We start from the raw sequence: 22,550 nt of genomic DNA, 5'->3' as shown, positions 1-22,550 counted from the left end.
GCACCCCCCAAAAGACACCCCCAGCCTGGACCGTGCCCCTCCCCTGCGGGCCTGGGCCTGGCTGTGCTTGGGGCTGGAAATGGGGGGTAAGAGAACCGCCTGTGTTGGAACAAACAGATCCTGCTTGGTTTATTCTTTGTTTTCGGCGCCTGCAGGGAGAAGTCCCCGTGAGGCGCCTTCCCAGGCTGGTAGTGGTGGGGGACATGGGGGCTGGGGTGGAGGAACAACACAGGCCTAACACAGGTCAGCTGGGAGCAAAGAGGATGGGACGCCTTCCACGACACGCCTTGAGGTCTCTGCCTGCCCGGGCAGCCCCCCTGAACCACCTGCCATGGCTCCCCGACGGGAGCTGGGGCAGGAGGGGGCCCTGGCTGCGACAGAGCAGGAGGGAGGCAGAGGCTGAGGACGGAGGCCTGCCGGGCGGCCAGGCCGGGTTGTACATTCAAGTGTGAGGTGAACCCTTTGGTGGGGAGTGGGGGCCCCAGGGCCTGGCCCCACCCGGCCCCTTGCAGCCACCGCCGCCGGGCCTCTGGGGGGAAGCGGATGCTGGGGGAGGAGGCTGCTGGCTGGGCCCGGCCGGCCGGGTTGCTCAGAACGTCTGTGGATTGACACTGGTTCTTTTCGTAAAAAAATAAAATTAAAAAAAGCAGCATGTCACACGCCCGTGGTGACCAAGGCCCGGTAGTGGATTGGGGGTGGGGCCCACCTGGCAGGGCCAGGTAGCACGGCTGCTCCTGCCTCCCACCCCCTCCCTCCGCTGCAGGCCCGGGCCAGGTCAAGGGCCCGGTCAAGGCCCAGCCAGGGGGTGCGGCCGGGGACGAAGCTCCCCTGTCTGTGGTGAGCTCGTGTAAGGTATGGCAGCGACACGCGCTGGGGTCGGGCGTGGGCAGGGGCGGGCGGGCGGTGGCAACACGGTGTACGAGTGTCCACGTTGCCCCCTAGCAGGGCTGTGCCGGGTGTCGGGGCGTCGTTGGCTTCCTGGCGCCTAGCTGCAGTAGTGCATGGTGTTGGTCGGGAGGGACAATGGCGAGGCCATGGAGATGGCGGGCCCGCCCATGGTGAACTGGCTGTTGACCGCATAGTGGGCGCTCGAGCCGCCGCCGCCCTGGGCGCCCGAGGAGCCTGTGGTGGGCAGGGATGGGCACTGAGCGGCCGCCAGGGCCCCGGGCACAGGGCGAGTGCGCAGGCCGCCCCCCGCCCGCAGCGCGTTACCTTGCACGATGCCGGTGCTCATGATGGAGCCCATCCGCGAGTGGGTGTGGTTGACGATGCCCGTGTTGGCTGCGGCGGTAGCGGAGGAGGGACACGCGTCACGCCCCGCCGGCCACGGCGCCGCCCCGGCCCAAGCGCACGCACGCACGCATGCAGGCCCCGCACTCACCTAGCGGAATGAGGTTGTTGTGGCCCACGCTGGAGCCGCCCGCGATAACACTGCTCAGGTCGTAGGCCGCCGGCATCCCTGCGCCCGGGAGAGGAGTGGCCGTCAGGGCGGCCGGGCAGCCCCCACCCCGCCCCGGGCGCCCACCGGGCACCCGCTCACCCGTCACGGCCATGCCGCTGCTGAGGTTGTAGGTGCTGCCCGTGTTCCACATGTTCTCGGAGGGCGACGTGTAGTGGGAGCCGGGCGGCGGAGAGGGCGTGGTGCCCGTGTATCTAGGGGGGAGACCGAGTCAGGCCCGGGGTCCAGCCAGCCCTGCAGGGGTGGGGGTCTGCACACCCGTGCAGCACACACCTGAAGAACGGGTTTTTCAGATCTAGGAGGTTACTGGACTTGGAGCCGGTCTGGTCCACCTGCGCCACAATACTGATGTCGTAGCTCTGTCTGCAGGGGCGGGCAGGGAGGGAGTGAGCGTCCTGTGCCAGGGCCGCGAGCCCCTCCCCGGCCCTCACCCTGGGTGGCAGGTGGCACCTTTTGTTGGCAATCAGCAGACATGTCCCTGAGAGCGTGTCCCCTGCCTTGGCGAACAGCGGCGACTGGAACAGGCACCGCACCTGGTACCAGTGCGTGAGGGGCTCCGTCGGGGCCGTGGACAGCCACACGGTCATTCTGTCAAGAGGGACAGGCCCGCGCCTGATGCACCCTGGGCCCTGCTCACAGGCTGGGAGGGACACGCGGCCCCGGAACGCGCCGGCGCAAGCGCATGCAGAGCACACGCAGGCCCGGCAGGCAGGGGCGCGGGCCGACTGGTGGCGCTGGCCTTGGAAGGGACGTGGCGCCCACGGTGCAGGGCCGTGAGGCACGGAGATGTGGCCCGTGGCACTTACATGGAGCCGATGAAAGCGACGTCAAACCAGAAAGCCAGACCGTGGACCAGCCCTGAATGCAGCATGTGGAATTTGAAGGGAATTTCTATCCTGGAAGGGAAGGCGCCATGGCTGTTTGGGAAGCCGTGCACACAGGCCCGGGGCAGCCAGCCCAGAGAGCTGGGCTGTGGGAGCCGCTACCTGTGCAAGTCACCCTCTTTGGCTTCTAGAAAGTTCACGGTGTACTTGACAGACTTGGCCATCAGGATCCTGATGTCAAACGTGTCCTGGGAAAGACACAGATGGGACTTGGTGTGGGGTGCTTAGACCAGCTCGTCCTGCTCAGCTGTGCTGCGGGGCAGAAGGCACCAGCTCACGGACAAGGGGGACGAGGGTTGGTCCAAGTTAACGACCCTGGAGCTACCCGGTTCTGCCTCACCGGGGAGTTCCACACGCGTGTGTGCAGAGGCACACTCACACACACAAAGTAGGCCTAGGGTGCCTGGAAAGGAGCCATTAGGAGGTGTTTGCTTTGCCCAGATGTCACCTCGGGATCCTGGCGTGCCTTCAGCACCCGGGACAGCACCCCGAGCTGCAGGGGGCCTACCCAGAGGAAGGAGGAAGAGGCTCTTTGTGGGGAGTGGGGAGCCAGGGGGAACCCCCAAGACGGGCTGCCCAGAGAGCCCAGGAACAGGAGGCTGTATGTCACACTCGACACCTGCCAGGAGCTGTGGGAATGGGCCGAAAGGCAGGACGCTGGAGAAGGGCGGTGCCCCCAGGGAGGCCTTTCCAGAGGGCACAGGGAAAGGAAGGGGTGGGTGGGGAGAGCCGGGCAGAACGTGGACAGGCGGGCGGGGAGGGGCAGCCGGGGAGAGGCGGGTGGGGGGTGTGCGGTGTCTCTTCCGTGTGCTGCAGCGCAGCGTGTTAAGGCACCATGTGGGAAGCTTCCTTCTCATCCCAGAGGGCCGGCTGATGGGTCACGGCGATGGCCCCAGTGCATGGGTTCTGGACCCCTACAGGAAAGCCCACACGGAGTTCCTGACTTCTGCCTGGCTCATCCCTGGCTATTGAGCCAATGGATGAAAGTTAGGTCCAAAACAAGTAAATAAATAAGTCTATTAAAAAACACATTTTAAAAATTAGTTTTTCTATGGTGCCTGCCATGGTGTAGAGTAAGTTAAGTCCCTGTCTGTGGTGCCAGCATGCCAGGTGGGCGCTGGTCCCAGTCCTGGCTCTGCTGACCCAGCATCCTGCTACTGCACTTGGAAAAGCAGTTGAGGATGGCCCAAGTCCTCGGGCCCCTGCACCCATGTGGGAGGAAGCTCTGTGCTCCTGGGTTCGGTCCAGCTAGTTATGGCCGCTCAAGTCTTTTGAGAAGTGAACTAACAGAGGGAAGTTCTCTGGGTCTATCCTCCCAGCCCATCGGTAACTGAAGCAAACCAAGCAGTAGCCTAGTGGTTAAATCCTCGCCTTGCATCTGCTGCGATCCCATATACATGCCAGTTCATGTCCAGCTCCCTGCCTGTGGCCTGGGAAAGCCTTGGGACCCTGCACCCACATGGGAGACCCGGAAGAGGCTCCTGGCTTCAGATCAACTCAACTCCAGCTGTTGTGGCCACTTGGGGAGTGAACCAATGGATACAAAATCTTCCTCTCTGTCTCTCCTCCTCTCTGTATACCTGATCTGCCTTTCCAGTAAAAACCTTTACAAAATAGAACAATCAACTCTCCCTGTCTCTCCTTTTCTCTCTCTGTCTGCCTCTCCAATAAAAAATAATCTTAAAAAGAACCACTGAGCTGAGTGGAGAGAGGAAAGACCAGGAAGATGGATTCGTAGCAAACACCAACATGAGGCTAGGAGAGAAAAAAAATGGTCAGAAAATTCCAGAAAGGGTGCCAAGATTCCCTACATGAGGAGACAGAAAGCGTGCCAGAGGGTCCCGGTCCAGAGGGTGGGCCAGGGTCCAGCAGACACCACTGCTGCAGGCCGGAGTAAGCAGACGCCCAAGATGCTTCTAGTTGGGTGATCTCAACACAGACCCAAATTAGGCAGCAGCAGAGATCAGACGAACCACACTGAGGCCACAAAAGCAGAGAGGGAAAGCGCTACGACGTGGCCGGACCACGTGCAGTAAACGACAGACTGAGCTGAGACAACTCTAGACTGCACGGTCAGCAGCAATCCAGTGGGGAGACCAGTATGAACCCAGTAACACAAGCCCGAGTCCATAAGGCCAGGACTGGCCCACACGGGGCGCGCTTCATGTCCTGTGTGCCCACTTCTGTCCCCAGCTGAGTGGGGTAACTGCGCTGAGAGCGGGACGCACGGCAAGGATAAGACGTGACCTGAGCGTGAACTCCGCGCCTCACCGCTGGCACCCTCCCTTGGGCGGTCAGTCGTGTCCAGACGGGCTGCGGCACGGCACTCACCACCACGGGCTGCCGGAAGTACTCGTCCACGGCGGCGCCTCGGAGTGCAGACAGATCCACGCCATGGAAGGACGGCTGGTACCTGCCAAAAGCCCCGCCGGGCAGCAAGTTAAGGGCAGTGGGCGGCCTAGGCCAAGCCCGTCAGGGCGGGATGACCCGCTCCTCCCCAGTGCGGGCCCAGAGGGGAGGCCCCGCAGCACACACTCACCAGAAGTTGGCCTTCGTGAACTGCTCCATGTACAGCTGCTCGTCTGTGAAGGGGGCCAGGTGGACATCACCAATGGTGGGAAACATGTTTCCTGGAGCAGTGGCAGGGAGTGGTGGCAGGGTCAGCAGGGCACACGGCGAGGGACCCCAGCCCTGGGCGCACCCAACCCCTTGTCATCTGTGCACCCGTCCCAGTGGCCGTGGCCCCAACGGCGTCTGGTAGTTAGGATGTGCGCAGACGCTGCTACTCGGGGTCCGTTCTCATGCATGTACAGCAGGGGACGTAGGAGAGCAAGACTGGGCCCCACGCCCCACACGGAGGAGTGGGAGGCCGTGGCTCCTGGAGCCGTCTGTCTGCAGGCAGGGAGCACCTGGCCTCCAAATGTGAACTCTGCCGTGCCCAAGCTTTGCCATGTCGAGGAGGGAGACCAGGGTGCACGGGGTCTCTCCATCCTTGGCACCACGGCCAGGCTGAGCGGAAAGCCAGAAAATGCTTCTTCCTACTCCGAGGCGACATGAGGGACCCCCCCCAACTATGGCTGTGGGTAGGGAGCGCTATGGTGGGGCCCTGTAGTTTCTGCTGCCCCGAATGTGTGCTCAGATTAGGGGTAGCCTGGGCATCGCCTACATGGGACAAGCAGCCAGCAGGACCTTGGAGCTGGGGGCAGGACACAGGACGTAGCCGCAGGAACACTGCCACTTTCAGGGTCCTCCGCACGCTCTCACCCGGTCCTGCCGCACAGCCTGGCCCACCTGCCAGCTCAACACCTGGGCTTGGCCCCCCTGGCCTACCTGCCAGCCCACTGCCCGGGCTCTGCCCCTGCTGAGTGCCACACATGCCCATGTGCACACACAGGTCCTGGTCGGGACAGAAACATGGCTTCCAGGGCTGCCCAGCACAGGCCAGGGACACAGGCAGGCGGTGATGGACGGGTTGTCTGCCAGCGGGCCCGTCCTGTGCACACCCACAGGCCTGCCCACCTCAGGGGCTCAGCAGAGGGCAGACAGAAGTCAGAGAAACTTGCCTAGGAAGTGAGGCTTCCCGTCCCAGGACAGAACCTGCCAGATGAGCTCTGGGCCGCGGCAGACCAGGGGGCAGTTATAGCCGGGGACTGCCCTGGCACGAGCCTCCTCAGCAGGCCTGGCGCCCCTCCCTGCCCCTGCTCACTGCCGGGGACTGCCCTGGCCCCCTGGCACCCCCTCCCGGCTCCTGCTCACCGCTGGGGATTGCCCTGGCCCCCGGGTGGCGCCCCCTCCCGGCCGCTCACCGCCGGGCCGCAGGTACTTCTTGGCGTGCAGGTAGCTTTCCAGCATGCGCTCGTTGAACAGCATGTAGCCCATGGGCTCCGACACGATGACGTCCACCTGCTCGGGCAGCGACACCTCCTCCACTTTGCCGGGGATGACCACGATGCGGTCGGTGAGGTTGTTACTTTTCACCAGGACCTGCAGGAGGGGGGGCCAGTTGGCTGGCTCACGGGTGGCCCCGTGAAGCAGCTTCACACGCGCCCACTCTCCACCGGGGGGCCTCTCCGTGCAGGCCGCCCACGCTGGCCCTGGTCCAGGCACTCACCTCCGCGTGCTGGGCCATGGTGCTGGCCTCCACCGCGTAGATCTTCCTAGCTCCAGCCTGGGCGGCAAAAAATGACAGGATGCCAGAGCCACAGCCAACGTCCAGTACAATCTGCAGAGGCGTAAAGGGGCGCTGGGAACGGGCTGGCCTTGCACCTGCACCTGCTGGGCACAAGCGACCCTGGCAGCCCCACCCAGGTCTCTGTGTGCTCCTTGATGCTTCAGGCTCTGGGGGTCCAGGGAATCCCGGTCCTTGGGGCGGTTTCTGCAGCCCGGGGTGGGGTGCCAGGAGGTGTCTTCTGGCTCCATGCATGCACAATCCCGAGCAGCAACTCGCCTGGTCTGCAGGAAGCTTTCCAAGACCCTCCCCCCACGGCGCCTGCCAGGGCTGCCCATGGCCTTGACCGCCTCCGAGTGGAGCAGACTCCTAAGAGAATGACCCGGAAGCTGTGGGCACGGCCCAGAGCACCCAATGCAGGGTGCTGCTGGAGGGAGGGCCGTGGGAAATGCAGGGTGTCTCCCTGGACCTTCACACGGGGGGTTGGGGATAGTGGGTAGAAAGAGAGTGCTGCACAATGGACAAGAAGGAAATAGGTTACCAGGTGTAAACACACCCCCTCAGGTAGTTCTCTCTCATTGTCTCTAGGCATCCGTTATCTTACGAGAGAAGAGCTTTCAAAGGAGCTAAGGACGGACCAGCTTTAATGCCAGGAGTTCGTACTGGAGTGCCAGCTAGAGACCCGAGGGCTCTGGCCCTGGCCCCGCTGCCTACGCATGCCCCAGGAGACGGCAGCTGAAGCCTGCACGAGCAGACACGGGGGCGTTCTGGGCTGCTGGCTTTGGCGGGACCCAGCCTGGGCCATGGCAGCGGTTTGGAGAGTGAACCTGTGGGTGTAAACATGCTCTCTGCCTCTCTCTTGTTAAAGACCGCAGGGGTACTGAACACGGAGAGACGCCTCTACCTGTCCCTGTCCCAACTGAGGCACACTGCAGCAGACACTGCCGGTCACCCACTCGGCTTTGTGGCACAGTGGGTTAAGCCATTTGTCACACCACCATCCAAGAGTACCATCCCGGCTGCCCCACTTCCCATCCAGCTCCCTGCCTGTGGCCTGGGAAAGCAGTGGAGGACGGCCCAAGGCCTGGGGACCCTGCACCCACGTGGGAGACCCAGAGGAGGCTCCTGGCTCCTGGCTTCAGATCAGCGCAGCTCCAGCCTTTGTGGCCGCTTGAGGAGTGACCCACTGGATGCAACACCTGTCTCTCCAGTTCTCTAAATGAACCGTGCAAAGGATCTTATTTTTCTTTTTCCAAGAACGGAAGTGCAAGCGAGGGCCTCTTGGGAGGAAAGGCGGCCCGGGCGCTGCAGCCTCCGCTGCCCCCAGCAGCCCTCACCTTGTCCTTGAAGTCGGCGTGGTTCTGCAGGATGGCGCGCTGGTACGTGCCTGTACGCACATAATCCTGCATCATGTTCTGCTGCTGCGACAGGTAGCCGTAGAACTGGAACAGACACACGCCATGGCACCTCTGCTGGCACAGCCCCTGCCAGCACCTGCTGGCTCCCGGGGAGCGGGGCAGCCCCGGGGAGCGGGCACTGACTGGGAGCTGCGGCCCAAGCGCCCAGCTCTGTGCAGTGTGCACCGAGAGCTACCTTAGGCAGATTCAGATGTCCCCCGGCAGGACTCTGGCCTCGGGGGCCCCCAACAAGGACAGGTGTGGCCAGAGCGGCGCCACGGGCTCCAGCAGCAGGCAAGCCTGGCTCCCCAGCTTGGCTTCCCAGCTGTGTGACTTGGAGCAAGTCACTTAGGCTCTCTGGGCCTCAGCTTTCTCATCTGTAAGATGGAGACCAGAGCAGCGCCGACCTCCTAGGCTGGCGGGGAGGATCTGGGCGCTTCTGGGGACAAAGGAGCCTTCAGACTGGTGCCTGGTGGGCAGCGCCTGGCCCCAGTGTTTTTAGCGCTTGCATATAATCCCAGTAGCACCTGTGGCGCCGCTTTACAGCTAAGGAACCTCGAGGCCATGGCCAGGCACCAGCAGGGCCCCCGGTGGGCATGCCTGGCACTGCACAGTCTCCAGGGGTGGGCACCAACCCACCTGGAAATACTGAACAGCTGAGGATTCCTCCGTCCGCTCGCTGAACACAGACCGCTCCAGGGTGTGGCCTCGACACGTCTTGAGTATGTTATAGAAAGAACAGAAATCTACAAGGGGTGGGGAGGCCGGGTCACTTGGGCCACCTGGGACAGGGCTCGTGGGAGGCATGGACACACCCACTGGGCGGGGCCATGGCACATACCGCTGGGAGTGGCGAACTGGATGAGGACACTGTTGCAGCCCAGGGTGATGATGAAGGACTGTTTGCCCACGCGGCTGCACTCCGTGTCCCGGGACACTGAGCACTTGAACACACACACATCTTCATCTGCGGGAACAGGCTGCGTGAGCCAACGGGGCCCCTCGGCCGCCGGGCAGACCCCACGGTCCCCACAGCCCACCCTCCCCGCGGCGCAAGCTCAGATCCTCTGGCCCCATCCTGCCCGGCCAGAGAGCTAGACATCGGGGAGAGGGGCAGGGAAGGCGGCCAGGCAGTCTGGGGCTGCCGACACAGGGACACAGGAAAGCACCGCATGTCAGCAGGCCTGGACCCACTGGGCCGCCAGGGTCATGGGTTCCTGCTGGCACAGAGCCTGGCACGCAGGAAGCCGACTTCTCGGTCTGAGCGGGCACCACTGCTGCTACTGCTGCTGGCCATGCCGGGGCACACGGGGCACCCCGCCTGGGGCTCGAGGGCCCAGCAGACACGGCCAATCACCAGGCAGGGTCAACGACACAGGGTCTCCACCGGCCGGGAGGGCCCATGGCTGGCCACGCGGGACTGCAGCCCAGGAGGAGTGTGCGTGCAGTGTGAGTGTTGGGCATGGTGGACCCATGAGCCCTTGAACTTGGAGGAGCCACCTGGGGATGGAGAGCGGCTTGCTCTGGGCAGCTCATCAGTGCGGACCCCGGTGAGCATGAGGTTGACTGACCCACTTCCAGCAGCCAGCACCGGGGCAGAGGGGCTGAGGCTGCCGCGTGTGTGCGACAAGGAGCGCAGGCTCCAGTCCTGGATGCCCGGCTTCACAGCCACCTTCCTGGCGGTGCACCTGCCCCACCCAAAAGAAGTTCCTGACTGCTGGCCTCAGCACAGCCCGGTCGGTCTGTAGGCACTTGGGGAAGAGTTTTCCGTCTCTGGCATCTTGTTTCTAACAGGAAACACAAACAGGGCCGGGTGCAGTAGCCTAGCGGCTAAAGTCCTCCCCAAGCACGCACCAGGATCCCATGTGGGCACTGATTCTAATCCCAGTGGCCGGGAAAGCAGTGGAGGATGGCTCAAAGCCTTAGGACCCTGCACCCACATGGAGACCCAGAGGAAGTTCTGGGGTCCTGGCTTCGGATTGGCTCAGCTCCGCCCATTGTGGTCACTAGGGGAGTGAATCATTGGATGGAAGATCTTCCTCTCTGTCTCTCCTCTTTTCTGTATATCTGACTTTGCAATAAAAATAGATAAATCTTTAAGAAAAAAATATATACAGGTCAGGGGAATGGAAATAATATAAAAAAAATTCTTACATTTTCAACTGACTCTGCAAAGATACTAAGAACATTCTGAACATTCCACGGCAAAGAACGGGCTCTTCAACACATGGTGCTGAGACAACTGAATGGCTACAGGGAAGAGTGGCGCTGAACCCCAGCCTCACACCACGCGCACACACACACACAGCCAGGCCAGACGGGCTAAACAGCAGGGCTGCAACAGGAACTCTGCTGCAGGAAGCAAGATGCCAGCGTGAAATCGGGGACCTTGGATTTCACAACGGCCTCCTGGACACGATGCAGAAAATACAAGCAAACAGTAGTACACTGGGCGTCCTCAGAGTCATGAGCTTCGTGTGCTCTCCGCCGGGTGGCGTGCCCGCTCCCCGGGACAGGCCCGGCTTCCACCGGGTGGTGTGCCCGCTCCCTGGGACAGGCCTGGCTGGAGCGCGGCTCCCTGCTAATTTAATGTGCCGAGAGGTAACAGGTAAGGATGGCTCAAGACCCTGGAATCCTGCCACCTGCCTAGGAGACCCAGAAGAGGCTCTTGGCTCCTGGCTTCAGATCAGCATGGCTCCAGCTGCTGCAGCCACTTGGGGCGTGAATCAGTAGAGAAGATCTTTCTCTCTGTCACTCCTCCTCTCTGTATATCTGACTTTCCAATATAAATAAAATAAATGTTTTACAAAAGCTAGTTTCCAAACCGAAGCCGGGGGCTAGCATTGGTGGCGCTGCCGTGGCGGCAGCATCGTGGAGAGCAGTGCTGTTGGGCGTGCTGGCTGCGCCCTTTGGGCCCAGGTCCCTGCTGACGTGAGCCCAGCCCCGGCCTCCCACGGGCAGTCCCCGCTGCTGGCTACTGCGGCCATTTTGCGAGTGAAGCAGCTGAGATCTCCCTCCTAACTGCGCCTCTCCGCCTTTCCAACACACCCGTCAATCTTTTTTGTATATGTTTTTTTTTCTTAATGTGAAAAACAGAATTAGAGAGAGAAAAGACACGTCTCCACCTGCTGGTTTACTCCCCCAGATGGCTGTACCGGTGAGAGCCGAACTGGTCCCAAGGCAGCAGCCAGAGGCTTAGCCCATCACACCAAGGCACCAGCCCACAGGAACAAACCTTAAAAGAAGAGCAAGGGAGATTAGCTCAAGCTGTGCAGGACTGCAGGGTGGGCTTCTGATCACCGTCTGCAGGGGGAGCGGCAGGGCAGGCTGTGGCCGCCACCAGATGGTGCCTGGAGCGGCCACCGGCCACCACTGCAAGCTTCCCGACAGCCCTGGGCGGTCCACGTGATGCCAAGGAGCCAGGAAGCACAGGGAGCCCCGCCTTTCCCCCTGTGCCCATGGGGAACCCAGCACACCCCACCTCCAATGAGGGGTACACCTGGAGACACTCAGAACAGAAACCACTGCTGTGCAGACCCCAGAGGACAGAAATGGCTGGCGACAGGCAGGGGTGGGGCAGAGAGGACGGCAACCCAAGCCTGTAGTGCCCACCACACAAAACAACCATGTCGCCAACCACGAGGAAACCAGTGAGGGGCACCCTGGCCGCACCCCAGGGCCCAGTGCTGCCTTGCTCAGGCCAGGGTTACAGGCAGAGGGAGAGGCCAGGGCGCCCCAGCAGCCATGGGGGCCCCCACAGCACGGCCACTCCCAGATTCAGGAGGGGACTTGGGACCTTGGCACACTCTAGGGGCAGGGGATGACGCGGAGCCACCAGCTGGGCCCAAGTCACAATGTGTGGCCTCGGGCAGGCCCTCTGTTTACAAAGCAGCCTGGTGGCAAGGCCAGCTGCCCGAGGCCGCCCTCTCCCACTGGGCACCAGGCAGACAACCCAGCACCCGTGTGGCAGAGACGCCTAGCAGTGGCCAGCGGCCAGGACCAAGGAAGCCCAGGTTGAGGGCAAGACGACCTGTGGGGCTGGTGCTTTTCTGATGGTACCAGCTAGGCCCATCAGGCCTGGCCCTGGCACGCAGGAGGCCCTGTCTGACCCGCAGAGCGCCCCATCACACTCGCCGCAGCCCCACCTGCGGCCCCTGGGCCTTGGAGCACGCAGGTCCCATTTCCCCTGCCTGAACTCTCCTTTGCTGGCTCAGATAACACCGTGTCTAAGCAAGTGCACACGCGTGGCCAGCTGGAAAAAGAGCCCTCGCTCAGATGGGTCTGGGGGTGGCCAGATGTCCCCCACTAGGGGCTGCCCTGTCCACCGGTGGGAAACCTCTGGTGGGAGCCAGGGCTGCTGACTGCCCCTCAGGTTGTCCCCAATCCGTGGTGCTGGCCGGGAGAGACCCAGGGGACAGCACCCCCAGGCTGGATGGGGACTGGGAGGCTGCAACTAGACCCACCCCACCTCCTACCATTTCTGGGTGTGTCTGAGAGGATACAGTCTCTAGTCCAAGGCCACAGGAAGGCAGCAGGTGCTGCTTCTTACCAAGGGGTACTATGACTTCCGTTTGCCATGGCACTAGGTCAAGGACCAGGGAGAGAATCCCTCAACACTGTCCTGAGGCCATGAGATAACACGCAGGGCTGCAGGTGTGCGGCAGGTGGCTGCCCTCGAGCCATCTCCTGCACAGGGCAAATGTGAGGACAGCCAGGGGTGGCAGAGGGACAGGCTCTGGTCGCACTGCACACTGAGCCCTCCTACCTCACGACACAACGCTCCAGTGAGCGTCAGCCACTCAGACAGATCAAGTCTTGCCCAAGGTCACAGAGAGCAGGTGTGGGGTCAGGGGTCAGGGGAGTCTATGGCAGACCCTGTGAATGGGAGGACAGGCAGAGAGAAAGGGGCCAGCCAGTGGGAGCCATCGGCCGACTTTCGCGCCAGGCTTGCCAACTCGCAACGCGTGGCCGTCCCCACTGACATGAGCAGGTGCGCGGGTGCCCACATGCCAGGAGACACACAGGAGGCAGATGGGGCTGGCCAGGCGGACACAGACCCCTGAACCCCCAGGCTGGGAAAGGCACCAGAAATGATGGGTGTGGCTGGCAAGAGGCCTAACCAGGGCACACCTAGGAGGGCCTGGGAGGCACGCAGCCTTATCAGGGGAGTCCCAGCAGAAGGCCCTGGCACGCACTAGCCCCAGCCCTCACCCCGTCCCTGGCACAAGGGCCCCGCGGTCTCACCTGCTCACGCCCCCCCCAGTCTCCACAGCTCCCACGCTGACAGCAGCACTGGTCCATCTCCCCATCACCTCCGCCCAGAGGGCCTCCAGCACTTCTGGGGCAGGTCCCCGGGGTGGCGGCGGCACAGCCCCTGGCACGTGGGAGCAGCCATGGGGGCCAAGCTGGTCTGCCCAAGTACAGGGGCAGGCAGGGTGCTGTGCAGGGGCGTCAGGAAGTCGCTGCCTCACCCCCAGGCTTCCACAAAGCAATGGAGCAAAGCTCCTCCGCCCTTCAGACCCACGAAGGACAAATGTCGGGCAGTCAGTCAACCACCACTGCGCCCCGAGGACAGGCCAAAACCAAAGGTTCCATCCCAGGCCCCGCCTCGGCTGCTGCCCAAGCCAGGAGGAAAAAGCATCGTACCCCAGCAGCCTCGCACTCAGAAGGCCGGCATCTCTCCTGCACGGCACGCTGGGCAGCAGGGCGACAAGACGCGATAAGGACAGGCTCTGTGCAGCACACAAGGGGCGCCACAGAGCGGTGACCAGGACCCCCAAGCTTCCAGGCCATCCCCGTGACCTGGGCCTAGCTGAGGGGTGCCACGCCACAGCCCGGGCGGAAGACCCAGCCCTGAACCTGCTCTCACTCCTGACCTGTAAGGTGGGCAAGTGGATGCGACGCTGCGGCCAGGAAGGCTGGGAGAGCCGGCCACGTGCTGTGTAAGGGAGGCGACCTTCCAGCCACCCGGGGAATCCTAGCCGGGCTGGGCCCCTGCCTCGTGCAGTAACCTAAGCCACAGGCTGTGTGGGAGGTACGGGGCAGCTGCTGCCGGGCTATCCGAGGGACCTGAGGTCACCCAGGCTCTGAGAGACCACACCCCGGGCAGCACCACTAAGGGTGGCTCCCTGGATGTCACAGCAGCCAGTTCAGGGCTGGGAGGACCAGCCCCTTGCAGGGGAGGGGGAGGGTGGCCCCACTCACAGCAGGCAGTCCTGGCCGCCTCCCCTCCCCCTCCCCCTCCGGGCCCATTGTTTAAACGGGCCCAGCCCTGAGGTGAGGCTCTGGTGCACCTGGGAAAACCAAGGTCGCCAGGAAGATGGGAGAGCTGCCTGAGTGGGGGAGGGAGCGGGGCCCCGTGCTGGACCAGAGCAGCAGGAGGGAGCAGGGTGGGTGGGACGTGGCAGGCCGGGTGGGGCCGGCTCCCCCCAGGGCGCCAAGGAGCCCTGGCCACTGTCACCTGGGAAAACCCTTGTCTCCGGGCCAGGCTCCAAGCAATTACCAAGCCCAGGCCCTGGAGAACGCTCAGCCCTGGCTCTGCCACCTGCAGCCAGGCGGCAGCCTTGCGGGCACATGCCAGGGCCCAGGAATCCGGAGAGCTCTAGACCCGAAGCCCTGGGGCCCTGGCTTCCTCCACGGTTCGCTGTGGGGCCCAGGGCCCTGGCCTGGGATGGGCTGGAGGGCAAATGGGGACAAACAGGCCCCTAGGAGATCAGGCGGGAACTGGGCAGGCCAAGGCCTCGGGGTGCCTCCAGAGTCCATGCAGATGGGGGCTGCACCCTTCCGCCCTCCAGGCAGCCAGACCCTGCACAGCCCTTCTCTCTCCCAGCCACCGCATTGGGGACACCCGGAGTCACCCAGCCCGAGGATGAGGAAGTGGGGGAGTGCGCCCCGCTGTCCCACGGGCCCAGGTGAACCAGATCAGGACCCTAACCCGCCAGTGGGGCCAGTGGGTGTGGGAGAAGGGTGACCCCAGGAACAGAAGCGGGACAGGAGGAGACAAAGGCTGGCAGGAACCAGGGAAGGAGGGGGCGGTCCTATGCAAATGTCCCCATCCATGCTAATGAGGGCTTTGTGAGCCACAAAGGGGGCTGGCAGATGTGCAGGGGCCCCAGCCCCCGGAGCTGGGAGATTAGCGGGGGAACACTAAAGGGGGTGGGCAAGCCACAAAACTGCCGTGGGGGGGACCCTGGCCTTTCTCCGGGCTGTGATTAATGGGACGCCATCCAGGCCCGCGTGCAGGGACAGCCCAAGCCCACCCTGGCCTCTATGGGCGGGGGATGTGCTGGCAGCCCGGTCAGTTGGTCCCGTAGCACCCCCTCTCCCCCTCACCACCCTGCCAGCAGCCACCGAGTCAGCGAGGGTCTGCGGGGCCAGGGACACGCAGTGTGGACAGCCTTGGCAAGCAAGAGCGGAGCTCAGATCTAGCTCACGTCTGTGTCCTGGGGCCATCGGACTCTGACCAGAAATGAGGGGGCGGGAAGGTGGGGGGAGAACAGGATGTCCCAGGTCCCAAGCAGCAGCAGCTGCAGGAGTGGTGGCTCCAGGACCCCCGACAGACACCCAGGAGCCCGGAAGGGAGCAGGAGACTGGGGGGGATGGGTGTGAGGGGCGGCAGGGAGGCCCCTAGGGTTTCCTGCACAGAAAGTGAGGGTGTGGGCCCAGCGGAGTGGCCTAGCGGCTAAAGTCCTCGCCTTGAATGCCCCGGGATCCCATATGGGCGCCGGTTCTAATCCCGGCAGCTCCACTTCCCAGCCAGCTCCCTGTTTGTGGCCTGGGAAAGCAGTGGAGGACGGCCCAAAGCTTTGGGACCCTGCACCCGCGTGGGAGACCTGGAAGAGATTCCAGGTACCCGGCATTGGATCGGCGCACCAGCCCGTTGCAGCTCACTTGGGGAGTGAATCATCGGATGGAAGATCTTCCTCTCTGTCTCTCCTCCTCTCTGTATATCCGGCTTTCTAATAACAATAAAATCTTAAAAAAAAAAAAAGTGAGGGTGTATGCGTGACCCCACTGACCCTGAGGGGCTTCTGATGGGGCCAGGACCCGCCTGGCACGTGGCGTGGGCCAGGAGAGGCTGGGCAGCATGCGTGGGTAGGGGAGGGAGAGCCAGGCAGGCACCTGCCCCCACACACACCTAGGGTGCAGCAGCAGGGGCCTCTGCCACACAGAACACATCCAGGAGTTGAGCCTTCCACCCCTCCAGCTAGGGAAGGACGGGACCCTGCCCCTCTGGTGACTCCTTAGTCCCACTGGCCCACGTGGCTACACACCTCTGGCCCTCGGTGTGTGGAGGGCACGCAGCAAGTACAATGGTTCGGCTGGTGGAAGTGCCACAAGCGATGCGCGACAGAGCCCTGCCAGGGGTACAGACCGCTGATCTATTTCCAAAAATTCCTTTCCCGTCCCCCAAGCCTGGGAGGAGTATCCCCCCAATAAGCAGAGATGACAAAGAGGCACAGGCCGCCCTGGTAACTGCTGGTGCGCAGTGGACACCTGCAGGCTCACAGGGGGGACGCTAGACTTCCCTGCCTGTCCAGCCGGAGCCTAACCCTGAGGCTTCCGGGCAGGTCCCCAAAATGACCAAGGGAAAGGCACCGATTAGGCCCCAGGCCCTGACGGCTGAACGCTGGCTTCTTCCCCACTCCCTAGAGGCAGGGCTGGGACCCAAGGTCACATCACCCAGGGAAGGCACTGTGCATCTTGGTGCTGCCCCAGAAGGGCTCCCAGTGGAGACCTGCCACTCTGGAAAGGGCGTGCCTCTGTGCACCCCCGTCTCTGCCCTGATGGCCCAGGGTCAAGCCGTGACCTGCGGGGTGCTGTGCCCAGGACTGTCCCAGGCCAGGTCACCTCCACCAGCTGCTCCGCCCTCACTGTGGTTGTGGGGGTGAGGGTGGGGGCATGGCATGGCTGAGGCATCCCGCCCAGCATCACCCTACAGGGGAAGGCAGGACCAGGCCCCAGGGAGCGGCTTCCCCCACCCCGCCATCACTCAGGGATTTGCCCTGGGCTCACGCCTACAGGCCTCTGCAGGAAACTGAGGCACGGATCAGTCACAGACATTGCCTACTGCCCTTCCTGCCCCTCCCCCTTGGAGGGCAGAGCCACTTCACCCCCCGGCTGGTGCCAGCCCACAGGAATCAGGGGTGGTGGGAAGGGGTTCTGCTGGCAGAACGGTGCCAAGCGGCCACAGCAAGGTAACAGGCAGCGGGATGTGAGCTGAGCCAGGCCCGACAGCCCCCAGGGAGCACCCCTGTGACCCCGCCCCACAGTCAGGGCACACCCCTCTGCCCCACACAGTCATGACTGTGGGCAGGGTTTGTGTGGGCAGTCACACGCTCGAGCCAGAACCCTGGCCCTGGACAAACAGATCCCCTCCCAAAGGTAACTCCACCTGGGCCACCCCCACACCCCTAAGCAGCCACCTGCTGAGACCCCAGGCTCCGACAGAAGGGCCCTGGCCTTCCCACCTCTTCACCTGCCCAAGCCGGGGAGAGGTGTGTTGGAGGCCGGCTGGGATGGCCAGGCCACACCCTGGGCCCTTCGCTCTGCTGCTCCAGACCCCCGACCCCAGTCCTCAGGCCGGGAGCTGTGTGACGGGGCGCACAGACGGCCAGGGCTCCCGGGGCCCACGCAGTGCTGAGGGCAGACACTCTGGGCAGCGAATCAGTGGGTGGGAAAATCTGTGTCTGCCACTCCGCCTTTTCAAATGAATAAATCTCTAAAAAAATAAATAGTAAAAAAAATGAAGTAAAATAAAAGCACCAAACTCCGCAGATGCCCCAGGGTCCTGCGCACAGTGGCGCCCACACCCTGCTGCACCCCTAGGCGCCATGGAGGTGGCCACACTGCTTAGATCGGCACGCTGCCCACTCTCCTCTCCCGACATTCCCTCCTTCTCTGCCGCGCCTGCGGTCCTGAGGGCGGCACGCGACTGAAGGCCACCTTCTCCCAGCATCCTCTGCAGCCAGCAGGTGTCATAGGGCCCCACCACAGGGGATGGAAGCAAAGTGGCTGAACCAGGGCCCAGGAACACCCCCACCAGACGTCTGCTGGCCCCTGCCCTTCTCCGTTCTCCCTTCCTAGTTTCTGAAGACTAGGGTGCCATGGCTGGATCCCAGCAGCTATGCTGACGCATGCAGAGAAACACTCAGCTTGGGACTGGCAGAGGGTTAGCTGGAGGGAGTCTGGGAACGGCCCCGACAAACACGGCGCCTGCCATCCTCCACATGACACACGTCATCTATTCGGGTGCAGCCAAGGCTCCTCAGGGGCTCGGCTATGCCGAGATCAACCAAGCCCTGACTACCGGTGCCTTCAAGGGACCACTGAAACCCAGGGGCCAGGCGGGCATCGGGGAGCCAGCTCTGCCACCTGCTGGCCACACCAGCTTGGCCACGTGTTTCCCCAGAGAGAACCCACGGCCCACCCAGTGGACCCAGCCGAGTCTGAGCCATGGGACCGCCTCGCCGCCAACAGCGCCCTGGGCTTTCTCTTCAGAGCGCGTCAAAGCCAAGCTGCCCATGGTCCTCCGCCTCACACCTGCTCCCCCAGGCCGGCAGGCAGGCGGGCAAGCTGGCGAAGCTGACTGTGAGACGCCTCCCCGTGGGAACACCATGGTGTGTACGTAGAGCCCAAGCTGGGGACAACAGCCCACATCGCACACAAACGCATCAGGGTCCTGCAGGCCACCATGGCAGGCCTGGGGACTCATCCTCCAGGGACTTTTTTCTCCAAGCAACTCTTTCAACAGTCCAAGTCCCTTGGCATCACTGCGCACTGGCCTGGATGTACCCCAAAGGCCCCCTACCAGACAGCGGGTCAAGGGCTGGAGCGAGCTAAGCCAGTATACAGCAGGTGCTCAGCAAATGACGACTACCATGCACTCGTGGACACAGCGCAGACGACGTGCCCTCTGGTCCCAAGCCCCATGAGGGCAGCCCAGGGACCGAGCCACGCCGGCCCTGCTGCGGACGCTGAGGGCTCCCTGGCCAAGGCCAGGCCACCCCTCCAGAGCCAGCACCCCGGAAGCCGCCTCCTGTTCCCAGGCCGGGTGGCAGGCATCGCTGAACTCCGGGGCCCAGGGACTCCATGCTAAAGCTCACTGGAGACCCGGGACAAACACCCACTGCTGGCGGCTGCCATGTGGCTAACGGCGTGGACCAAGGCCAGGATGGCTTCTGAGGGCGAGTGTCCGCAGCTGTCATCTGTCCCTCTGTGGGTGCGGAGGTCACAGAGTGGCCTCCAGGGTGCTCCCTCCAGGCCCACGGCAGGGGGGAGCTGCACCCCACATGCAGGGCCCTCAGCCTGCACCCCAGAAACCCCCGGTCCAGCAGGAACTCGGGCAACCGTGCTGGCTGAGCCTTCCTGTGCCCCGGGAGGCTGGAACTCCCCCGGGGCAGCAGCCGTGCCGCCAGAGGGGAGAGCCACGGCTCCCACTGGCCGCCAGTTAGTCCCAACTCTTCCACAGGCCCAAGCTTCCAGGCCCTGGGAGGAACCAGCGAGGCTGGAGGAGGGATGTTGAGGCCTGGAAGGAAGCTCCCGGCCCGGAGCCCACCTGGAGCTCCCGCAGCGGTCAGGGCTGTGGCTCAGCGCATTAAGCTGGCCTCGGCCCCCCGCCCCCCATTCTGAATGCTGGTTTTCCAGCCCCAGCCGCTCCACTTCCCATCCAGATCCCTGTGAATGCGCCTTGGGCTTCAGCAGCAGAGGATGGCGTAAGGGCTTGGGGACCCTGCATCCCCGTGGGAGACCCGATGTTTCCTGGCGCGCTCCCGGCCCAACCCTGGCCTGGGAGCCATTTGAGGAATGAATCAGCAGATGGAAGACCATCTTTGTCTTTCCCCCTCTGCAATTCTTTCAAATACACATATCTTTTTAAGAGTGAAATAAGTGCTGTAGAATAGTAGGCGAAGCCTCCAACTCAACACAAGGGCGTGGGTTTGAGTCCCGGCTGCTCCACTTCCCATCCAGCTCCCTGCCTGTGGCCTGGGAAAGCAGTGGACGGCCCAAAGCCTTGGGACCCTGCACCTGCGTGGGAGACCTGGAGGAGGCTCCTGGCTCCTGGCTCTGGATCGGCTCAGCTCCGGCCGTTGCAGCCGCTTGGGGAGTGAACCATCAGACGGAAGATCTTCCTCTCTATATCTGCCTTCACAATCAAAATAAATAAGTCTTTAAAAAAACGCAGCAGCAGCAGCTCCGAGCTGCCGGCTTTGGCCCGCACTAAACCTCGATGTGTGGGTACCAGGGGAGTGAGGCAACACTCGTGTCCCCACTGACACTCTCCCACTAAAACAAATAAATGTTTAAAACCCAAGAGGGAAAGGAGGGAGCGGGGCCGACGGTGTGTACCCCGTCAAGTGCTGCTCCACTTCCAGTTCAGCTCCCCGCTGAGGCGCCTAGGAAAGCTGATGGAGCTGGCCGAGGGGCTTGGGCCCCTGCACCCTCGGGGGAGGCTGGGACAAGGCTCTTGCTCTGGGCCCATCAGGCTGAGAGCCCTGGGCTGGTGCAGCCATCTGGGGAAGTGAACCAGCGAGTGGAAGACCGGACTTCGCAAAGAAATAAATGAAACGCTCCAAGAAAAAACACCGAGCAAACCCCGGGCTGGCCTGGGGGAGCAGGGGACCCGGTGGGCGAAGCCCCACTCGGGACTTCGGAACTTCCCGGTCCCAGGGCTCTGGTTTCGGTCCCGCGTTTCCTCCACTTCCCAAGCAGGCCCAAGTCCTCGGGCCCCTAAGCCCACGGGTCGGCCCAGTCGGAGTTCCTGGCTCTTTCAGCTTGGCCCAGCCCCGGCTGTGGCAGCCACGCCAGGCATGAGGCAGCGGATGAAGATGGCTCTGCCTTCGAAACACACACTTCCACCCGTGGGGATGCCAGGGACACAGCAGCCCAGCCAGGATACGTACGCAAAGCAAGCACAGGCTTAGGGACCACAAGTGTTGGTGCCTACATCTCAAGGTTCATCAACACAACAAAAACACCTGGCCCCTCCCTGGGAGCTGGGGGCCTAGGCCGCAGCTCCCTCCCGCACCACCAGCTCCTCTTCCTCCAAAGTCAGGGTGCCGGCCGAACCCCACGTGAATGAGCCACCCCACGCCCAGCTCGCGCAGGGACCAAAGAAGACAGGCCGGCAAGAGCCCAAAGCCGAGCAGCAGCGGGCCCAGAAACCCCCAGAGGGACAAAGGGTGAAACAGAATAGCAAAAAGGAAAGAAAAAACCATGTGAGCGAGCAACAGTAACAGCGAAAGCTTCAATTACAAAGAAGACAGCGGCAGGCCGCGCCCGGCGCACACGTGGGCTGGCCTTTCTCTCATATACATATATATATATTTATCCCTCCTTGCCCCAAATGTCAGTTTGGAAAACAACCTTGTGAAAGAAAAGCAGAAAAATAAAGCAAAACACAAAAAAACTGGCCCCGGCTTCTCCCACCCCCCTCCCTGCGGAGGGCGCTTTTGGGGTTCGCAGGGGGGACCCCAGGAGGCCTGGCCACGCTGCTCACGTGGGGAGGCGTGTTTGGGGGAGCCCGCCACGTTGCTGCCCGGGTCACATTCTGCGGCTCCCCCCCACTTTGGGGGTGAAGCAGAAGTTTTCCAGTCGGTGGGTGTGGGGGGTGGGGACAAGGAAAGGTTAACAGAGAGAGCAGATTCCCTGAGGCTGGGAGCCCCCACTTTCCAAGCGTCCTTAGGAGACGGTGGGGATGGGGAAGGGTGCCCCAAGCCCTGCACAGCCCCCCACATTCCCGGCTCGGTGGGGCTCCCACCCCCCATTTACTACTTCCTGTTTCTGTCGGGGCGGGGGGCCCTGCACCCCCATGCCCGGCGCTCGGCCTCGTGCGCCCCTCGCCCCTCAGCCCCCCGCTCGGCCTCGTGCGCCCCCCGCGCCCCCAGCCCCCCGCTCGGCCTCGTGCGCCCCCCGCGCCCCCGGCCCCTCACTCACGGCTGTACAGGGCGATGCCCGCCGCGTCCGGCCCGGCGCGCACCTCGAGGCGCAGCGCCTGCTGCTCGGCGTGCCGCTGGATCTCTCCGTTGGCGTCTCCGATGGTGAGGAGGCGGGCGCCGGGGAACACGGACACGGGCGCGCAGGGCCCCGCGCCCCCCGGGCCGCCCGCGCCGGGCCCCCCGGCCGCCGCCGCCGCCGCTGCCATCTTAGCCGTCGCCCCAGGCCCCGCCGCGCCAGGCCCCGCCGCCAGCCCGCCCGCCGGCCCCGCCAGCCCCGCCGGACCCGCCGCCGCCGCCGCGCCCGGGCCCAGGACGCCGCGCAGGCCGAGCCGCCCGCCGAGCCGCAGCGCCCCCTGCCGCCGCCGCCGCGCAGCGCCCCCTGCCGCCCGCCGCCGCACGGAGGGCAGGCCAGGCCGGCACGCACGCACGCCGAGGCGGGGCCACGCCCGGCATTGTGACGCCGACGCCGCGGAGGGGCGTGGCCTGGTCAGGGGCGCGGCCGGCCGGAGGGCCACGCCCCCGTCGCCCTTGGCTCCGCCCCCTGCCGCCGGGGCGCTGAATGGCAGTGTGGGTCATTATGATTATTATGACTTTTCCTCTTAAAATAAGATTTATTTGAAAGTTCAAGTACACAGAGGGAGTGACAGGCAGAGAGAGGGCCTGGATCCCCTGGCTCCACGGACACAGCTGAAACCAGGTTTTCCA

At 63.5% G+C, this 22,550-nt stretch overlaps 1 protein-coding gene across 1 annotated transcript; it reads right to left on the bottom strand.

The window, feature by feature from the left end:
• Positions 1-900: 900 nt before the first annotated feature.
• CARM1 (coactivator associated arginine methyltransferase 1) lies at positions 901-22,077 on the bottom strand. Its single transcript, XM_004595748.2, has 16 exons — positions 21,844-22,077; positions 8,750-8,875; positions 8,548-8,654; positions 7,849-7,953; positions 6,455-6,565; positions 6,150-6,327; positions 4,883-4,973; positions 4,675-4,756; positions 2,446-2,531; positions 2,266-2,355; positions 1,910-2,047; positions 1,733-1,822; positions 1,541-1,653; positions 1,382-1,459; positions 1,213-1,281; positions 901-1,122 (listed from the first exon to the last, which is right to left on the bottom strand). Exons 1-16 carry the CDS (start codon positions 22,049-22,051, stop codon positions 986-988), a joined length of 1,809 nt encoding a protein of 602 aa, XP_004595805.2. The 5' UTR covers positions 22,052-22,077; the 3' UTR covers positions 901-985.
• Positions 22,078-22,550: the final 473 nt, after the last annotated feature.

This window comes from Ochotona princeps, chromosome 33 (assembly GCF_030435755.1).
Source record: "Ochotona princeps isolate mOchPri1 chromosome 33, mOchPri1.hap1, whole genome shotgun sequence".
NCBI classification, from domain to species: Eukaryota; Metazoa; Chordata; class Mammalia; order Lagomorpha; family Ochotonidae; genus Ochotona; species Ochotona princeps.
Note: the sequence above shows the minus strand (reverse complement) of the source record. Positions and strands in the feature narration are given on the sequence as shown.